General features: G+C 32.4%; 1 protein-coding gene across 1 annotated transcript; it reads right to left on the bottom strand.

The window, feature by feature from the left end:
• Positions 1–9,649: 9,649 nt before the first annotated feature.
• On the bottom strand, positions 9,650–17,610 carry LOC111704380 (uncharacterized). The gene is made up of 6 exons (XM_023476608.1): positions 17,521–17,610; positions 16,004–16,050; positions 15,594–15,670; positions 14,801–14,972; positions 11,222–11,344; positions 9,650–9,919 (listed from the first exon to the last, which is right to left on the bottom strand). Exons 1-5 carry the CDS (start codon positions 17,540–17,542, stop codon positions 11,225–11,227), a joined length of 438 nt encoding a protein of 145 aa, XP_023332376.1. The 5' UTR covers positions 17,543–17,610; the 3' UTR covers positions 9,650–9,919; positions 11,222–11,224.
• Positions 17,611–18,294: the final 684 nt, after the last annotated feature.

Here is an 18,294-nt window from a genome sequence, read left to right as displayed (position 1 = left end):
CAGATATTACAGGTTTATATAGAGATAAATATTCAGATATTACAGGTTTATATAGAGATAAATATACAGATATTACAGGTTTATATAGAGATAAATATACAGATATTACAGGTTTATAAAGAGATAAATATACAGATATTACAGGTTTATATAGAGATAAATATTCAGATATTACAGGTTTATAAAGAGATAAATATACAGATATTACAGGTTTATATAGAGATAAATATACAGATATTACAGGTTTATATAGAGATAAATATACAGATATTACAGGTTTATAAAGAGATAAATATACAGATATTACAGGTTTATTAGCATATCTCTACGTAACTTTAACATATTACAACATAAACCTAACATCTTATACCACAATTGAAAGTAATCATTTTTTTCAAAATCATGAAAATATTATTATTTTTTTATCAGACATGGAAATGGAGGGTCACCTAAAAATATGTATAGAGTCCCCAGTCCCCTTGATTTTAGATGAGAATTATACTATCTTCATAATGGAAATGTACATAAAAATTATAATCTCTCTCTCTCTAGAAAATTAAACACGTGATAAATCTTGAATAAAGATATAATGAGCCTGATACAAGGCCGGGTGTTTATAATTCAAGCATCTCTGCATGATTCGGCAGTTTATATTCAGGCAGATGCATATGTATGCCTTGAACAAACAATAATTAAAAAAAAAATTAGAAATTTATTCTTGATTTTCTAACCGAACCGAAGCATAGACAATAAAAATTTAGAAACCATAAATCTCGATCGATCTCTGTATCCACTTTGGACACTTTTAACTTCCTGCTTAATCATCATCTTTTTGGATATCCCTACTGCAGATTCCATTTCCGACCAATGACAGTTCTCTCATTAATTGCGTGGAAAATTTTAAATTTTTCGGCTTGTGATTGGTTTCTACCCTGATTGGTTGCATTTTAGACACTTTCCTGGATATTAATGTAAGATTTAATTAATCTACCGATTAATAAAAAGAGAAGATGGTATTTGATCAGTTCCTTCTTGGCCTGGAATCTAAAATAATTCATAATGTTATATATAATCTGGAACGGATTGGGATTAACTTCAACTGTGGGGAAATCCTGAAAAATTAGAATGAAAATGCGGGAACAGGTATAGGGGGTGCTGCTATGATGGATGGGTTAGGTTCTAAATTTAAAGAAACCAAGGTTGGCTGGGGTTACAAGCTGGCTCCGCTCTATGATAAAGTTGGTGAATAGCGAACACAAAGATGAGATAATTTGGTTAAATCTCACGCAAGGATTTAAACATTTTGTATATGTATATGTATATGTATATGTATATGTATATGTATATGTATATGTATATGTATATGTATATGTATATGTATATGTATATGTATATATATATGTATATGTATATGTATATGTATATGTATATGTATATGTATATGTATATGTATGGATGCAAGCACGAAGTGTGTAAAATCTTTTTATCATTTAAATACTGTAAAGGGGTTTAAAACTTGGAAAAGACCAAAATTTACTGACATCTGCTTTTAAGGGTTTAATGGGCAAAAACCCAAATGTTCGCAAATATGTATGGAAATTGAATTCCTATTCAAAAGAATTTATTCACATTTCCTGAACTTCACTGTGTAGAAAAATCTATTTCAAAAATGTGCGAATAATGTACTTTTAAAAGATATTTTATGAAACTATAGTGTACTTTATCATTCCTACTAAATTCATCGTGAATTTCATAATGAACGTGCTATAAAGTTAAATAAGTTGTTCATTATAGCACGTGTGCTATAAAGTTTTGATTGGTAATGTACTAATGGTTAATGGTTCCCGGAGTTTCTCAAAAAAAATTAGGATATTTAAAAAATATTTTTTTTTTAATTGAATGAAAATAAAATTGAAATTAACTTTACATTTTGACTACTGCTTTGTTGCAAAGCATATTTTATCTAAAAATAGCCATTGAAATAAGACAAGGACAAAAACTTTTTATAAAGTTAACTATAACACTATTTTTTGGCAGGACGTGCTATAAAGTTTTTGGATTTTCTCTATATTTCGAAGGTTCTCGCCTTTTTACATTATATTTTGTCCCTCGCTAAAGCTCAGGACAAACTTTAATCTAAAAAGGCTCGAACCTTCTCGATAAAGAGAAAATTTCTGTCCAAAAACTTTATGACACTGTGAACCAAAATAATATTGTGTAAAATAGTTAACTGCACACAGAAACTAAACACTTGCCTCAGACTCAATTACATCTCTTTCAACCTTTGATATCTCAAACTTGAAGTGTTGATTGAAGTTAGAAATAAGTTAGAAATATCAAAAGTTTATTACAGCGGGTTCAGAGATAAAAGTATTAGAAAATTAAAGTTTAAGGTGACCGGAGCATGTATTTTGTTTATATGTACACTTTTATGAATTACAGAGGCAAAAGTAAGATCAAAGTAAAGATAAGTAAAAAATAAAAGTATCATCATTATTCTTAGAATAATAAAAATTCTAAGACTCTATGAATGTTTTTTAAAAACTTCATCAGAATTCTATATTAGTATTAATAATACCCTGCATTTCGTCTATTAATAAAATCTTAGAAAATAATGAGGAAAACAAATCGAAAATAAAAAAGGCGTATTCCTTCATGCATGGTCTCCACTGATACAGTTTGCATAAACATAAAAAATAATTAACGTAAACCGGAAACCTTTTTATCGTCTTCGCATGCGCAATCATATCCTGTTATGCGGCAAAACTCGCAAAACAAACAGTAATAAAACCTTTTGTTGCTCTTCCATACGGATCCTCATTGCTTGGTCAAGTATGTCCAGAAAAACTGTTCGCATGTTTCCAGATATTAAAAAAAATAAGAACATGAATTAGACATACATTACTAACATAAATTATAAATATGATTTATAGGCATAATTTTAAATATGAATTAGTTTCAAAAATCAATTAAATTGTTATAAAATTTGTTGTAAAGACTTCAAATATTTTGATGAATTTGAAACTGTAACCTCAAAACCAGAATTCATGATTTAGATTTATGATATCTAAATAATGTTTTTATAGTTCTAGAACATTGTGTGGTTAATTCTTATAAATTGATAATAATCCATTTTGGTGTTGTAAACTATAGAATACAGGGTGTACCAGAATATATGTATGTGTAAACTATAAAATACAGGGTGTACCAGAATATATGTATCTGTAAACTATAAAATACAGGGTGTACCAGAATATATGTATCTGTAAACTATAAAATACATGGTGTACCAGAATATATGTATCTGTAAACTATAGAATACAGGGTGTACCAGAATCTATGAATATGTAAACTATAGAGTACAGGCTGTACCAGAATGTATGTATCTGTAAACTATAAAATACAGGGTGTACCAGAATATATGTATCTGTAAACTATAGAATACAGGGTGTACCAGAATCTATGAATATGTAAACTATAGAGTACAGGCTGTACCAGAATGTATGTATCTGTAAACTATAAAATACAGGGTGTACCAGAATATATGGATCTCTAAACTATAGAGTACAGGGTGTACCAGAATATATGGGCCTGTAAACAATAGAATACAGGGTGTACCAGAATATATGTATCTGTGAACTATAGAATACAGGGTGTACCAGAATATATGGATCTCTAAACTATAGAATACAGGGTTTACCAGAATATATGGATCTCTAAACTATAGAATACAGGGTGTACCAGAATATATTTATGTGTAAACAATAGAATACAGGGTGTACCAGAATATATGTATCTGTAAACTATAGAATACAGGGCGTACCAGAATATATGGATCTGTAAACTATAGAATACAGGGTGTACCAGAATATATGTATCTGTAAACTATAGAATACAAGGTGTACCAGAATATATGTATCTGTAGACTATAAAATACAGGGTGTACCAGAATATATGTATCTGTAATCTATAGAATACAGGGTGTACTTGAATACATGGATCTGTAAACTATAAAATACATGGTGTACCAGAATATTTGTATCTGTAAACTATAGAATACTGGGTGTACCTGAATACATGGATCTGTAAACTATAAAATACAGGGTGTACCAGAATATATGTATCTGTAATCTATAGAATACAGGGTGTACCTGAATACATGGATCTGTAAACTATAAAATACAGGGTGTTTCAGAATACATTTATAGATAAACTATAGAATACAGGGTGTACCTGAAAACATGGATCTGTAAACTATAAAATACATGGTGTACCAGAATATATTTATAGATAAACTATAGAATACAGGGTGTACCAGGATAAATGTATCTGTAAACTATAAAATACAGGGTGTATCAGAATATTTATAGATAAACTATAGAATACAGGGTGTATCAGAATATTTATAGATAAACTATAGAATACAGGGTATCTTTCTTTCCCAAATCAAATGTTGTACCATTTAAAGATCAAACATAAGGTAAAAGACTAAAATTAGCCTTCTGAGAATTCAGGTCGTTATTAAAGTCTCACTCTCATCCTTTATGGTTAGGCCTGTAACTCCGTCATCGTATAAGATAAAAACATTAAACCACATTTTAGAGTCGTACAATCTTTTTTTATACAATACAAATCTTGTGATTCATTCTTTTCTACAGGAACGTACATTCTATCCAAATTTAGCCAATCAAGATTTTATGTAAACAATTAATTTTCTTGCAATCCAAGATGTGTGTGCGGAAGAATAGATATTTGTGGTATTATACCATCCATCATTAAATATAGGAAGTTAATAAAATATCCAGGAAATTGGAAACAATATGGCCTGGAAACTACAGGGTGTCCCACAAAACTAGGCAATTCCGAAGCGTCTCAAAGATCGTCTTCAGCATTTAATCTCTATCAGTATTTTCTGACATAAGGACAAAAAACTATGGTCTTTTTAATATGATGAACTTTCTAATACAACCATTAATTCAATTTTACTTTTGATTTGCAGGGTTTAAGAATAAATGACGTCTCTGAATTTTCATGTGATAATGATAGGACACCCTGTAAAGTGTTTGAGAGGGCGGGGGGGGGTTATGTTCGTATGTTTGTATGGACGGTATATCTGTGTTTAGCAACATCTAAATATGCAAATATTTTGCAAACCTTAGGCTGTAACTGTCAGGAGAACGATGGTTGCTTTTTTGCCACATTTCCGCAGATTTGGAATTTTTTAGTAATGAGCATCTTAGAAAACATAAATCTTTAATACTAGCACACTATACTATGTACCAGCTGTACTTTCCTCTCAGAAATGTACCTGAAAAACCTTTTTCCTAGCAATGTAATTATATCTTCTCAAGGACTTCTGATTTCCACTATTAATGCTCGCCTTAAACGTTTATCAGATGGAATTAAATAAAAGCGCCACGCTATAATGATAATAATAATAACACTGTCTCAAACTCTAATCTCTGAGTAATTCTACTTAGTAACACTGTTGAAAGACTTAAACCCCTTGCTAAATATCTCAATAATTCTCAATTAGCCCCAGGTATCTAATAAACTTTGTTTCACCTTTCTAATGATTCAATAAGTTTTGGTTAAATACTCCTGGATAAATATTATTAACAACGAAAGTGCATTTATTAGATATTCAAGGTTCCCACTGTACAGATAGAGTTACAATTACAGCGGTGTGAAAATATATATATAAATACAGGTTTTACATTCAACACAAATCTATATAAATATCTACTTTTTAAGCTGAGATGTTAAAGGAACAGATAGTTAGAGTCAATAATTATAAATTATAAACTTTCTGGGAAACAGTTATCAGAGGTTATAATTATTAATTAACAAGGAAAAGTACTTACAACAATGGAGTTCTTGAATGGAATCTTTAACTATTGAATTAACTTATCCAAATGGATTATATGAACTGACTCTAAAGTGAGTCAAGTAAAGCTTATATACCTAGCATTCATTCAAGATTCTCCGGTTTTAGAAAAAGAAAACAAATATTCAAAAAGTTGTATAAAGTTCATTCTGATTGGTTAGAAAGAAAAATCCATAATTCATATTATGTGTGGGATATTGGAGGTTCCCAACTCATACTCTATGACCTCACAACCTCCATCCTCGGAGACTGGAGCCTCTGGCTCCACATCCTCTGACCTCTGAGGCTCTGGGACTCCATTCCCCTAAACCTCTGTCCTCGGAGACTCTAAGCCTCTGTCCTAGGAAACTGGAACCTCTGGCTCCCCCTCCTCTAACCTCTGAGGCTCTGGGACTCCATTCCCCTAAACCTCTGTCCTCGGAGACTCTAAGCCTCTGTCCTCGGAGACTGGAACTTCTGGCTCCACCTCCTCTAACCTCTGAGGCTCTGGGACTCCATTTCTCTAAGCCTCTGTCCTCGGAGACTGGAACCTCTGGCTCTACATCCTCTAATCTCCATCCTCTGAGACTGGTAGTCTTTTGGCTCCATAATCTCCATCCTTCCTAAGAGCATGAGAAGGAATTTCAAGATGGAACCTGGAGGTTTCTTTTCTTCACATTTTATTTGTTGACTCTTCTTTTTTCCAACTCTTTTCTTTGAGCCAGGAATTTTAATTAAAGTTAGAAACTGTTATGAATTTCTTTCATATACAACTAGACAGAAGGAGAAGGTCAAAAGAAGTGGTGCTTCTCCGGACACGGGTATTTTTCTAAGGTTTATTTTCTCAGATTCTATTTGTACTTGTCTGGTAGCTCCTCTAGATTTGATTTTAAGTACAGTTTAACCAAGAACTTCGGGTTCGGAGACATCAAAATAATTAATTGAATGTCGTCGTGGAGGTTTTATACTTTTATACCTGAATCTCAGTAATTGTAAAAATAACTAAATAGCCATGAAATATGCGAGAACAATATTAAAGAGCTACATATCATTACTCAATTAAACAACTAAACACCCATGAAATATGCAGGAAGTAGGAACGAGGAAAGAGCTCCATATTATTACTAAATTAAAAAACAGAATATATGCAGCATTTCATTATCATTTTCAGATTTATTCTTTTGTAAATAAATATTTTTTAAAGAGAGGTTGATGATGATTATTTGATATCAGAAATAAAGTGAGGAGAGGGGGGAGAAATGTATCTCGTTGTGACATAAATTCATTAAATAAGATGCATTTATGTTAATCATGAAAATCTGTTCCCACGGTAAATAAATATTCTTAAATTCAAGATATCAACAATGGAGGAATTCAACATAATTCAATTTTTTATGTCATTCATTCTCATTCAAATTCTTTGTTGTTTTACAAGAATATCACAAAATCATGATTTGATTCATGATTGAATAATTCGAAGATGCAAATAAATCTAACTTTCCTAAAATCCCGAAAAAAACCATAATTTTAGATGATAGCGTAAAATATGCCTTTGCACTATGCCAATTTTAAGAAAAAGCGACCAGTTTGCACCGACAAATTTGACATATTTCTTGGAAAATGAATTTAGTAGAAATTATATAAACATTCACAGAATTGCAGAATAATGCAGTAATACAATGTTTCATAATTCCTTGTACAGTTTTGTTTCAACATGTATCTGTGTATCACTGTAAAGTATAATGTGTACATAAGTACATGAATGATAATAAGGATGAGGCTTAAGACTCCTTTATTCATAATAAAACTTGTAAAGAAGCGATTAGCTTAATCCTTGAAAACCACAAGAGCTGGAAACTTTTGAATAGAGGATATCGGAATTAATGCTTGGTCTCCTCTTTTTTTTACTCTCGAGATTAAATAATGCACTTGTTCTCCTCTTGTTATTAATCTCCAGATTAATTAACTGATCGGGATTAAGGATATCCCATTCAAAAGTTTTCAGCGCTGATCTCACTTTTACAGATATCAACAAGAGATTAAATTAATCCGTCGGTCAAGAAAAGAAACGGATTAGCGCTTTCTTCAGATATTAACAGTACTAAAGTTTCAACTTCTAATTTCTGTTTTTGTGAAAATTTAATTACTTTATTGCTCTAAATGGAAGTGTAAGCGTAATTTCAAGTGACCCTTCAATGCCCGATTCACAACGATACCCGTCAAATCTTTGTTTGATCAAGTATGAATTAGACATCCATGTTTATATTTTGGAAAACTGATTCCTTTCGATTGGGGGCTCTCTGCATATGGGACTTGCGCATTTCTACTGAAGGAAAACAATAAGTAATAATCATAATTTCTAACACTTTAAAACCTAGAAAAATGGCAAGACCTTTTATATTATTGATCGGATAAAGATTTCAAGGGTACCGTTGTGAATCGGACATTTTCATCCTTGCATCAAGGGTCACGCTTTTTAAAAATCTTAAACATTGTTTTTACAATTTCCAACCTCTTGTTTTGTTTTGAGAGATGGGTGTACATTGTACAAAAAAGACGTACAGATAGTTTGTGATATTTCAAGGCTCGATGCTTCATCACGCAAACTTTTTCCCTTCCATATATACGCAAGATTATGCATATTGCGTATAATTGGTTTTTAAGAAACTAAACACGAAAGAGGTTTCCTGTAAAGGATGCGTCAGTTCATTAAAGTTGAATTCAAAAGAGACGTTTATTCTAAGTGATATGTCCGATAAACAACATCAGTACCCTTTAGATATCTGTCGGATCAAAAAAGAATGAGATATCAGTAATATTTGGTTAGCCGAAAATTATTTATTTTCAATCGTGGTTTCTCTACAAATTTTTGCCTTGAAGGAAATTAGCAGAATTCAATATTTTTCAAGATAGATATTTAGATAGAGGTTAAAAGGGAGCAGTTGTGAATCAAAATATCGCTCTTTAACTCAAATTACGCCGACAGTTCCTTTAAAAGAATATTTTGGCAATTGTTGACAATTTTTTGTTGGAAAATTGTTTATGAAATTTCACATAAAAAGTTATTCCACCATTTGATTCTTTCAATAAAAAAATACATAATAATTTATCATAATAAAATCGGGTGCGAGAGAAGACATTCTGATTTTTAAACTAGGCCTTCTGAATCATTCTTTTTGAGATCAATTTTTTGCAATTATGAATTTATTCTATTATTTAAGTATTGGATGCTTTCTATAAAAAATGCTTAATGATTAGTTCATTTAAAATTAACTGAAATTAAAGAGCCGTATCGGATAAAGGAACTGAGTTCTATCTCACATACTCTGATTTTCTAATCACTATATCGTTACAACCCAAATATCGTAACCTTTGATATGTTAAACTATGAGTTTTGTTAGATCAAATTGTCAAAGTTTGAAAAAATATACATGGATTAGAAAATTTGAGTTTGTGGTAAGAACTCAATCCCTTCAGTCTAGTTTTGATCCATTATTAAAAATCCCATACCGCAAATATATTTTAAAGAGATTTTTAACGTAATAGTTCAGTGATCCACCCAACTAAATAAAGTTGCCCAATTCACAAGGTTACCCTTTATATAGTTATGCGACCAACATTGAGGAAGATGTCGGTTTCTGTCTGAAATTATTTTCATTATCTTCATTGTCACTGTCGCATAAATCCGCAAGTCACTTTTAAATAGAAACCTCAATTTAATACAATCAATTTTCTGTTAGAAGATCAAGAACACCTTTACCAGATAAATTTGAAAGGATGTCGTTTTTATTTTAAGGCATCCTATATTTATTAAAAATATTTATTAAATTATACATATTGGCACAATCAATGAGATAATGATAAAACTTAAATGACTAGATAAAGGTTGGCTGTCTAATGCTTTGTGTTTCTAGGCCGACAGGATGAAAAAAAGGAAGATTTGCAGATCGTTGTTTCCGTCCTGCCGGTCTCAGTATTCAGGGGTACCCTGAGCAGGGTTCGGGAGATCTCAGGATAGGACGTGGTCAGAGATACCGGAGAAATCATAGTCACCTAGAGAGAAAATATCATGAAAATAACGATAAGAATAATGATAATGATAATGATAATACTAATAATAATAATAACAATATCAATAACAAAAACAATCATAATACTACTACTACTAATAATAATAATTATTATTTTTAAAATAGTAATAATAATGATAATGAATTAATGATATTTAACAATAATAATAAAAAATTAGTGATATTTATACTTTATCATAATGATAATAATCATTTTTAAGATTCATGTTTCATAACAAGACAGAAAAGTGAACCCCCCTGCCTCCCTCTAATCTACTTTACAACTATTTGTCAAGGAATAAAATACAATATGTCAACTTGATGCTGTGTCATGTTTACAAATTCTAGGGTTTAAGCTTCTCAAATATTTGTCCTGGGACACGACTAAGTTCTAATAAAAATATCTTCAAGATTTTATAAATAAACAAATGATGGTCTGCCCTCTCAAGATTTGCAAGATTTATTAGAATTTCACAATCATGACAATCACGAATCTCTTTCCAAGTTTGTTTTCAAATGAAAAATACAGAGTCTAAAACATGGCATCCATCCTTTAGTGAACGCCATTTTTATTATATAATTAACATCTTGGCGTTGAATGTTATTTATCAACATGGCGTCGGGTTCCCGAGATCTTTTAACAAGATGGCCGTCCGACTAATCTTATCCAGACAAATCGTGAACACTATCATCCTTCATCTGTTGGCAGCAGATTAATAATTTGACCCGAGCTTCATTCTGAGCCCTGTCACATTCTACATTATCAATTCCGGGAATTTGGTGGATTCACTCACTCAGTGATTCAAAAAGATTCGCAGATTTCAGAGAATTCGTCGATTTTTACAAATAAAACAAACAAAAAACATGCATAAACCTATGACCTTTTGCAGATTTGTAATTAAAACAAAGAAGTATACTTTAATAACGGCCCTTAGATGTAAAAATTTAAAGATTTGAAGATAAAATTCGCAAAATTTAACATATTCCTGATAACGCCCAATAATGCTGAATTTTAAAGAAACAAGACTTGATCCAATTTTGAAAGTTGTTGCCAAACATTTTTTTCAACTTTAATAATTTATTTTGGTTAAGGGGTGTGGGCACAAGCTCATGCATACAAATAAAACGATATATCAATAAATCTATTTCAAGTTTATTATCAAGAAATTTCTATTATTTTGTTTTGCTGAAGACCGGTTTAAAGTCATGTACTTCAACGTTTAATTGTTGGCAAAACATTTAAATTTAACTGACCTCTCATTAAATGGATGTATTGATTACTGACCTCCTATTTGGTGTCTTCAATGACCTCCCCGAACCTCGCGTTAATGGACTCCGGCCCCTCGAAGAAGTTGGGAGCCTCCTCACAGGGTAGAGCGTCAAGGGGGAAGGAACAGACGAGGGAAGCCTAAAATAATAATTCACTTTAAAAAAGTTAAAAGAAGAAGGAAAAAGATATCGTTGTCTCTGCTGTAAATTAAACATTTTATTAAAAATAAAGGGAAAAAACTTGAAATGGAAGCTCTCGTAAAAACAAGAAATAAAATCTAAGAGATTGAAAAAAATGAAACAGAAGGAAATGCATTAATCTGAAATTTTATTTAAAACTTTGTAAAATTCATTCTTTTTAGTTTCTTGTCTTATGGATGGAAGTCAAGTGGGGGAGATTGCAATGATTACATATATTTATTTATGAATAAGGATGACCATGGATATATTTCATTGTTTGACTAATTCATCTCACAAACAATCTTTTCACCTCCACTAGAGAATAATAACCCCCTACAGCTACAGCTGGAGGGTGTCCAAGAAAAATTTGCATTAATTATCCAAAGATAATAAAATTTCAAAAAGAAATAATGTTTAAAAGCCATATTTTTAATGATATCAATATAGTATTAAAACTGTCACTTATATCTCTCAGAAAATAGGTTTTTTTATCTTTAAATTTAATTTATGATTCATGACCATCTGTATATATAAAGTAGTAATCTCTGTTTGTATGTCCGATTTGCCTCAAATTGTGTATTGGGAACTTGGTAGTATCACGGGAATGTTCTTAGCTTTAAACATTCTAAGTCGAGTGGGTTGATTTTTATAAGGAAAATTTTGTTTCCAGACAATGCTGGGTTCCAAAGCTAGTTTCATAAAAAAAATAATAATATCTATTCATAATTCCTAAACCTTCATATTAAAAAAGTAGTTTCAGGTATCTATTGATTTTTGCAGGAAAAAGTTTGAATTTTAAAGTTTTGAATTATATAGAGAGGAGGAATAAAACCTTGGAAACTTGAATATATAAAATCCCTCTATATAGTCTAGATGCATCATCAATGTAAATATGTATATATATATATATATATATATATATATATATGCATTATACAAGGTGTTCCAAAAAAGTGTAATTTCCCAGGGTTTTCCAAACTTTTGTGATTTTATTACGCAATATTGAATTTTTAGATGAGGTAGGGTTTATTTTAAAAATGATAAATCAGGTAGGGTTTATTTAAAAAATGAATTATTTATGACAAAAATCTAAATTCTTATAGTTAAAAATATCAAAAGTCTAAGTTTGCAAAGCTAACAAGACTAGAAAATTAAAGATTAATGCACGAGTGTTGATTGTTAATTTAAGTGTTTTCAGGGTCATTTAGTTGAATAATTCGGATGCCGCGCATATTGAAGACGATTTGAAACTCTCATGGACCGCCTGTATGCATATGCATAAATGTATGCATGCTTATACTGTGTATTCAAGTGTTGTATGATTTATTAGCAAGAAACTAAAGAAATTCTTGCATTATTACTCAGCAATCAGTACAGAGTGATTCAGAATTAAACCTTTTTAAAAGAGTTACAGGAGGTTTCATACTAACGTCAACGCATTATCAAATTATGCCTTTCTTCAGTATTATCAGATTTAAACATACATGAAAGTATTTGTTTAACACCCTGTGTTAAAAAGAAGAGGGGAGAAGGGGTGGGTCGGGGAAAAATCTGAATTGAAGAAAACCTATTTTGACCGTGCTAAAGTTCGGATATGGAGCTGGAAAACCCCTTTCTCTAGCATGAATACAACCTTAGATATGTTTAGGTTAAGGTTAGATTTCATTTTATAAAACTCATCCCTTGCATATATACTACATAGTGTATATCAATATTCTTCTTCAAACCATTGAAATCAGTTCAATAAGTAAGTATACAACTCTCAATAAAATTTTTTGCGTAAATATTTCCGTATATGCTTTCACATATCCGGTATCTGATATCCCATGTCCGGTATCTGATATCCCATGTCCGGTAACCGGCTTCCAGTATCTAGTTTCCAGTATCCAGTATCCAGTATCTTGTATCCAGGATCTAATATCCAGTATCCAGTATCCAGTATCCAGTATCCAGTATTCAGTATCCAGTATCCAGTATCCAGTATCCAGTATCCAGTATCCAGAATCCAGTATCTGGTATCTGGTATCTGGTGTCCAGTATCCAGTATCCAGCATCCAGCATCCAGTTTCCAGTATCCAGCATCCAGTATCCAGTTTATAGTATCTAGTATACGGTATCCAGTATCCGGTATCCAGTATCCAGTATCCAGTATCCAGTATCCAGTTTCTATTATCCAGTATCCAGTATCCAGTATCTAGTACCCAGTATCTAGTATCTGGTATCTGGTATCTGGTATCCAGTATCCAGTTTCTAGTATCCAGTATTCAGTATCTACATAGTTTCTGGTATCTACATAGTATATAGTATCTGATATCGGTATTTAATCTCCAGTATCTAGTATCTAGTATCTAGTATTCAGTATCCAGTATCCAGTGTATCCGTTTTCCGGTATCCAGTTACATTGTACCCGGTCAGTATCCAGTATCCGGTATCAAGTATCCGCAACTGTCTATGTTTGAAAAACTCCGGATTTCAATAACGTCCTGTTCCTAGCATTGTATCTTTATCTTCCGTCTCTCCCCGTCTATATTCTAAGAGCTCGCAGTTCAGGATTCTAATTCTTAGAAGTTTTACGCTTCGTGCTCTTTGCTACTTTCATCTTTTTCCATCCCCCCCCCTGGTCTTCCCTCTTACATACACTTTATTACTTTCATCTTTCCCATCCCCCCTCCTGGTCTTCCTTCTTACATACACTTTATTACTTTCATCTTTCCCATCCCCCCTCCTGGTCTTCCTTCTTACATACACTTTATTACTTTCATCTTTCCCATCCCCCCTCCTGGTCTTCCTTCTTACATACACTTTATTACTTTCATCTTTCCCATCCCCCCTCCTGGTCTTCCTTCTTACATACACTTTATTACTTTCATCTTTCCCATCCCCCCTCCTGGTCTTCCTTCTTACATACACTTTATTACTTTCATCTTTCCCATCCCCCCTCCTGGTCTTCCTTCTTACATACACTTTATTACTTTCATCTTTCCCATCCCCCCTCCTGGTCTTCCTTCTTACATAATACATACACTTTATTACTTTCATCTTTCCCATCCCCCCTCCTGGTCTTCCTTCTTACATACACTTTATTACTTTCATCTTTCCCATCCCCCCTCCTGGTCTTCCTTCTTACATACACTTTATTACTTTCATCTTTCCCATCCCCCCTCCTGGTCTTCCTTCTTACATAATACATACACTTTATTACTTTCATCTTTCCCATCCCCCCTCCTGGTCTTTCTTCTTACATACACTTTATTACTTTCATCTTTCACTCTTCTCCCCACCCCCATGATACAGAAGGTTTGGTTTCCACAGAGGAATTAGGAATTATTTCTTGGTTCATTTGGTTTGGTTTGTTCACCTGTTGGAAGATGGTTTGGTTTATTTTTTCTTATAAGGTTTGGTTTGGATTGTTTACCTGATCGAAGACGGTTTGGTTTGGGCAGATGAAGCTCCACTTGAACATCTCCTCCTGACCATCAGGATACTGGACTGGGTAGCAGATATGGAATATCTGGCATTCGTTCGCTACATCAGCATAGTAACCGTAGGTTCGTCCTTCACAGGTAAACTCGTCCACTATATTGTTCCTAAATATTAAAATCGTCCACTGTATTGTTCCTAAATGTATAACTTGTCCACTATATTGTTCCTAAATATATAACTCGTTCACTATATTGTTCCTAAATATTGACTAGCTTACAAACTGACTAGCTGACTAACTGACTAGCTGACTAACTGACTAGTTGACTAATGACTAGCTGACTAACTAACTAGCTGACTAACTGACTAGCTAACTAACGGAGTAGCTGATTAGCTGACTACATAAGTAGCTGACCAGCTTACTAGCTCACTAGCTCACTAGCTCACTAGCTCACTAGCTCACTAGCAGACTAGCTCACTAGCTCACTAGCTCTCTAGCTCACTAGCAGACTAGCTCACTAGCTAACTAGCAGATAAGCTCACTAGCTAATTAGCCGAGATGACTAGCTGACTAACTGAATAGCTGATTAGCTGACTAGCTGACTAACTAAATAGTTTAACAGCTGACTAGCTGACCAGTTAACGAGCTGACAAGCTAACTTGCTGACTAACTGACCAGCTAACTAGCTAACCAGATAACTAGCTGACCAGATAACTAGCTGACCAGATAACTAACTGACTAACTAACTAGCTGACCAGCTAACTAGCTAACTAGCTGACTAGCTGACCTGATAGAATCTGAGTCTGAGGGAAGACCAAGCGCAGCAGAAATAGGATCTTGTGTGGGTCCGTCATCTTCTTGTCTCTGAAATATAAAAATTAAATTAGTTTTGAAAAATTTAACTTTTGTAACAATCTTTTTATCTAGTGCTGGAATTGTTTTTAACTGAAAATGTTAAATTAAAAAATCTTGCGTATTCAAAACTAAAATGATAAACTATTATCTACATTGAATTGTTATTTAAATACAATTATACTAAGTTTTCATTAACTTTAATTTAATATAAGAGATAAAGATGAATATAAACACTACGAAAATGAAATTACCGTATTTTTATCCAAATGTTTTTTGATATAGTTTGAAGAGTTTATTGGACTTGAATTTTTTTCATGATTTTACTTTCTTTTTATTGTTTACCTTATGTCTACTACTGGTAGATTGTGAGACCAGAGCAAAAAACAAAACTAAAAAAAAAATTTAAAAAGGTTTGATTTTAACTCATTAATTCTGTAAAGGTTAGGTTAGACATAGTGAGTTTCAAAGACAACCTATACGAAGTAAATAAATTGGATTTTCTGTCAAAAGATTATATAAACCATTTTATAAACTTTGGTGTTCTTCTCCTATATTTTTGCAAACTGATGTCGTAGATCTTGATAATTCAAACAACTAATTGTGCAAGATCTATCAGGTCAAGTTTGAAATATCAAAACTTTACGTATCAGAATGCAAAGATATAGGGATCAGACAATTTGAGTTTCAGACAAGTAATCAGTTTCTCTGATGGCTTAAAAATTTATAAATTTGACATAGATAACATAAAACCTTTTAACCCCAATTCTAAAGTGGAATTACTTTAAAGAAATTGAGCCTATGCCACAAACTTGGATTTTCTAATCCCGATAATTTTGGCAAGAAAATGTTGTAGAGCTTCATTATTTCAAAGTATGACTGGATCAAATAATCTAAATTTGAAATATCAAATATCAGATTGCAAAGATATAATGTTTGTAAAATTTGAGTTTGTAGCAATGACTCCATTCCATTGCAAAGAAAAAGTCAAAAAAAGATACAGAAATGGTTTCTGGAAAAAAGTACTAACATTGATTTTATATTTAAACATGGTACTTTTTGTACTTCAAACTTTTACAAATAATTAAGTCGATAAACCTTTTTTTGAAATGTTGTTTACACATCGATTAAAACACCAAGACACAAAGTTTTTGAATAAAGTATCTGTGACAAAATGGAGTCAATTATCCTGAGAACAAATAAGGATAAAATGGATTCAAATATCCTAGAAGAGAACGAATATGGATAAAATGGATTCAAATATCCTAGAAGAGAACGAAAAGAGATAAAATGGAGTCAAATATTCAAGAAAGAACGAATATGGATAAAAGGTGTGTGTGCACGACAAGAGATAAGAAAAACTCCAGGAGACACTATTATTAAGAAATCCAATGGGATATATTTTATAGCATGAATGAATGATGAAATATTGAAGATTAACTGGCAAGTTTTCTCAATTTTATTATTTTCTACCCTTTCTACGTCAAAAAAGTTCTGAAGTTATCACGAGTCTAGGAAAGAGCCAAGTTCTCTCTGAATAAGATCAAGTTGGAAAATATAATGCGTTGAAATCTTTGTTCTCGAATCTTGACATTGTTAAAAGATTTCTATATCCCAACTTCTGCCATTTAAACACCGCTTAGTTCACATGATTAATATATTTTTTTTTTGGATGGCGACATAATTAATCATCATTAGCACTTTAATAGGTGTCTCCAGAAAATGTAATTTGTGCTTTATAGATATTTTATTTAAGAATTGGCTATAGACTTATAAATCTTGTCACCAAGTGCTGTTTTATATTCGATCTCATTCAGTTTGGTTTTGAAAAAAAAACGAAATTTTATTAAGAAAATAATTACCAGCGACCCGTATCCTCAGCATTTTATTTTATTTTCTGCAGTTTTCACACTTTCTGCAATTTAAAAATATATTTGCTAATTTTTGATTAATTCCTTTATCAAAAAATAAAATAACTATGTCGGGACAGGTCTAAGAATATCTTCTTGATGTAAAAAAAATCTTTTAATTACTAAGAAACAGACAGGGGGAAACAATAACTCTTCCAGTGAAGAAGTTAAATGTCTAATCAGTGCCAGAAAAATTCATAAGTATCTGTATTTATATCAATCATATCATTGCTTTTCGGATTTTGGATTTTAAACGGAGCTTTTGGTTGAGCCACCTTTCCATGCGGAGTTTAAATCTCCACTAACTTTTGGACGAATCTTCAGTTGGAATCTCCCGTAGTGTGTGACGTCAAAACCTGGTCACGTGGGTCCAAGCGCCCATCCTTCACCCATCTCCAGCCGAAGGGGGAAACGCGCATCGCTCCCGGGAAGAAGGAATCTCCGCGTTGTGCACGTTTAAGACGCGCACTTTAGGCCATCATCATTCTTCTCCGGTATCCAGCCTTATTAATGGAGATGAATATGGAAGGGGGGGGGTAGGGGGAATTAAGTGGGGGGATACAAAGATTATTTTTTATTAGGAAAGCCGGGGGGTGTGTTGCTTGTAAGAAAAGTTAAAGGATTGGACCTAAAAAGAATAACTTTGGGCGTAAATGTACTCCCCCCTCCCCCTCCCTTCTCATCTATAACCTACTCGTACCCAGGGGCGTCGTTGTTGATTGATTA

The sequence above is a fragment of the Eurytemora carolleeae genome, unplaced genomic scaffold (genome assembly GCF_000591075.1).
Source record: "Eurytemora carolleeae unplaced genomic scaffold, Eaff_2.0 scaffold131, whole genome shotgun sequence".
Lineage (NCBI taxonomy): Eukaryota > Metazoa > Arthropoda > Copepoda > Calanoida > Temoridae > Eurytemora > Eurytemora carolleeae.
This window is presented reverse-complemented; position numbering and strand designations above follow the sequence as displayed.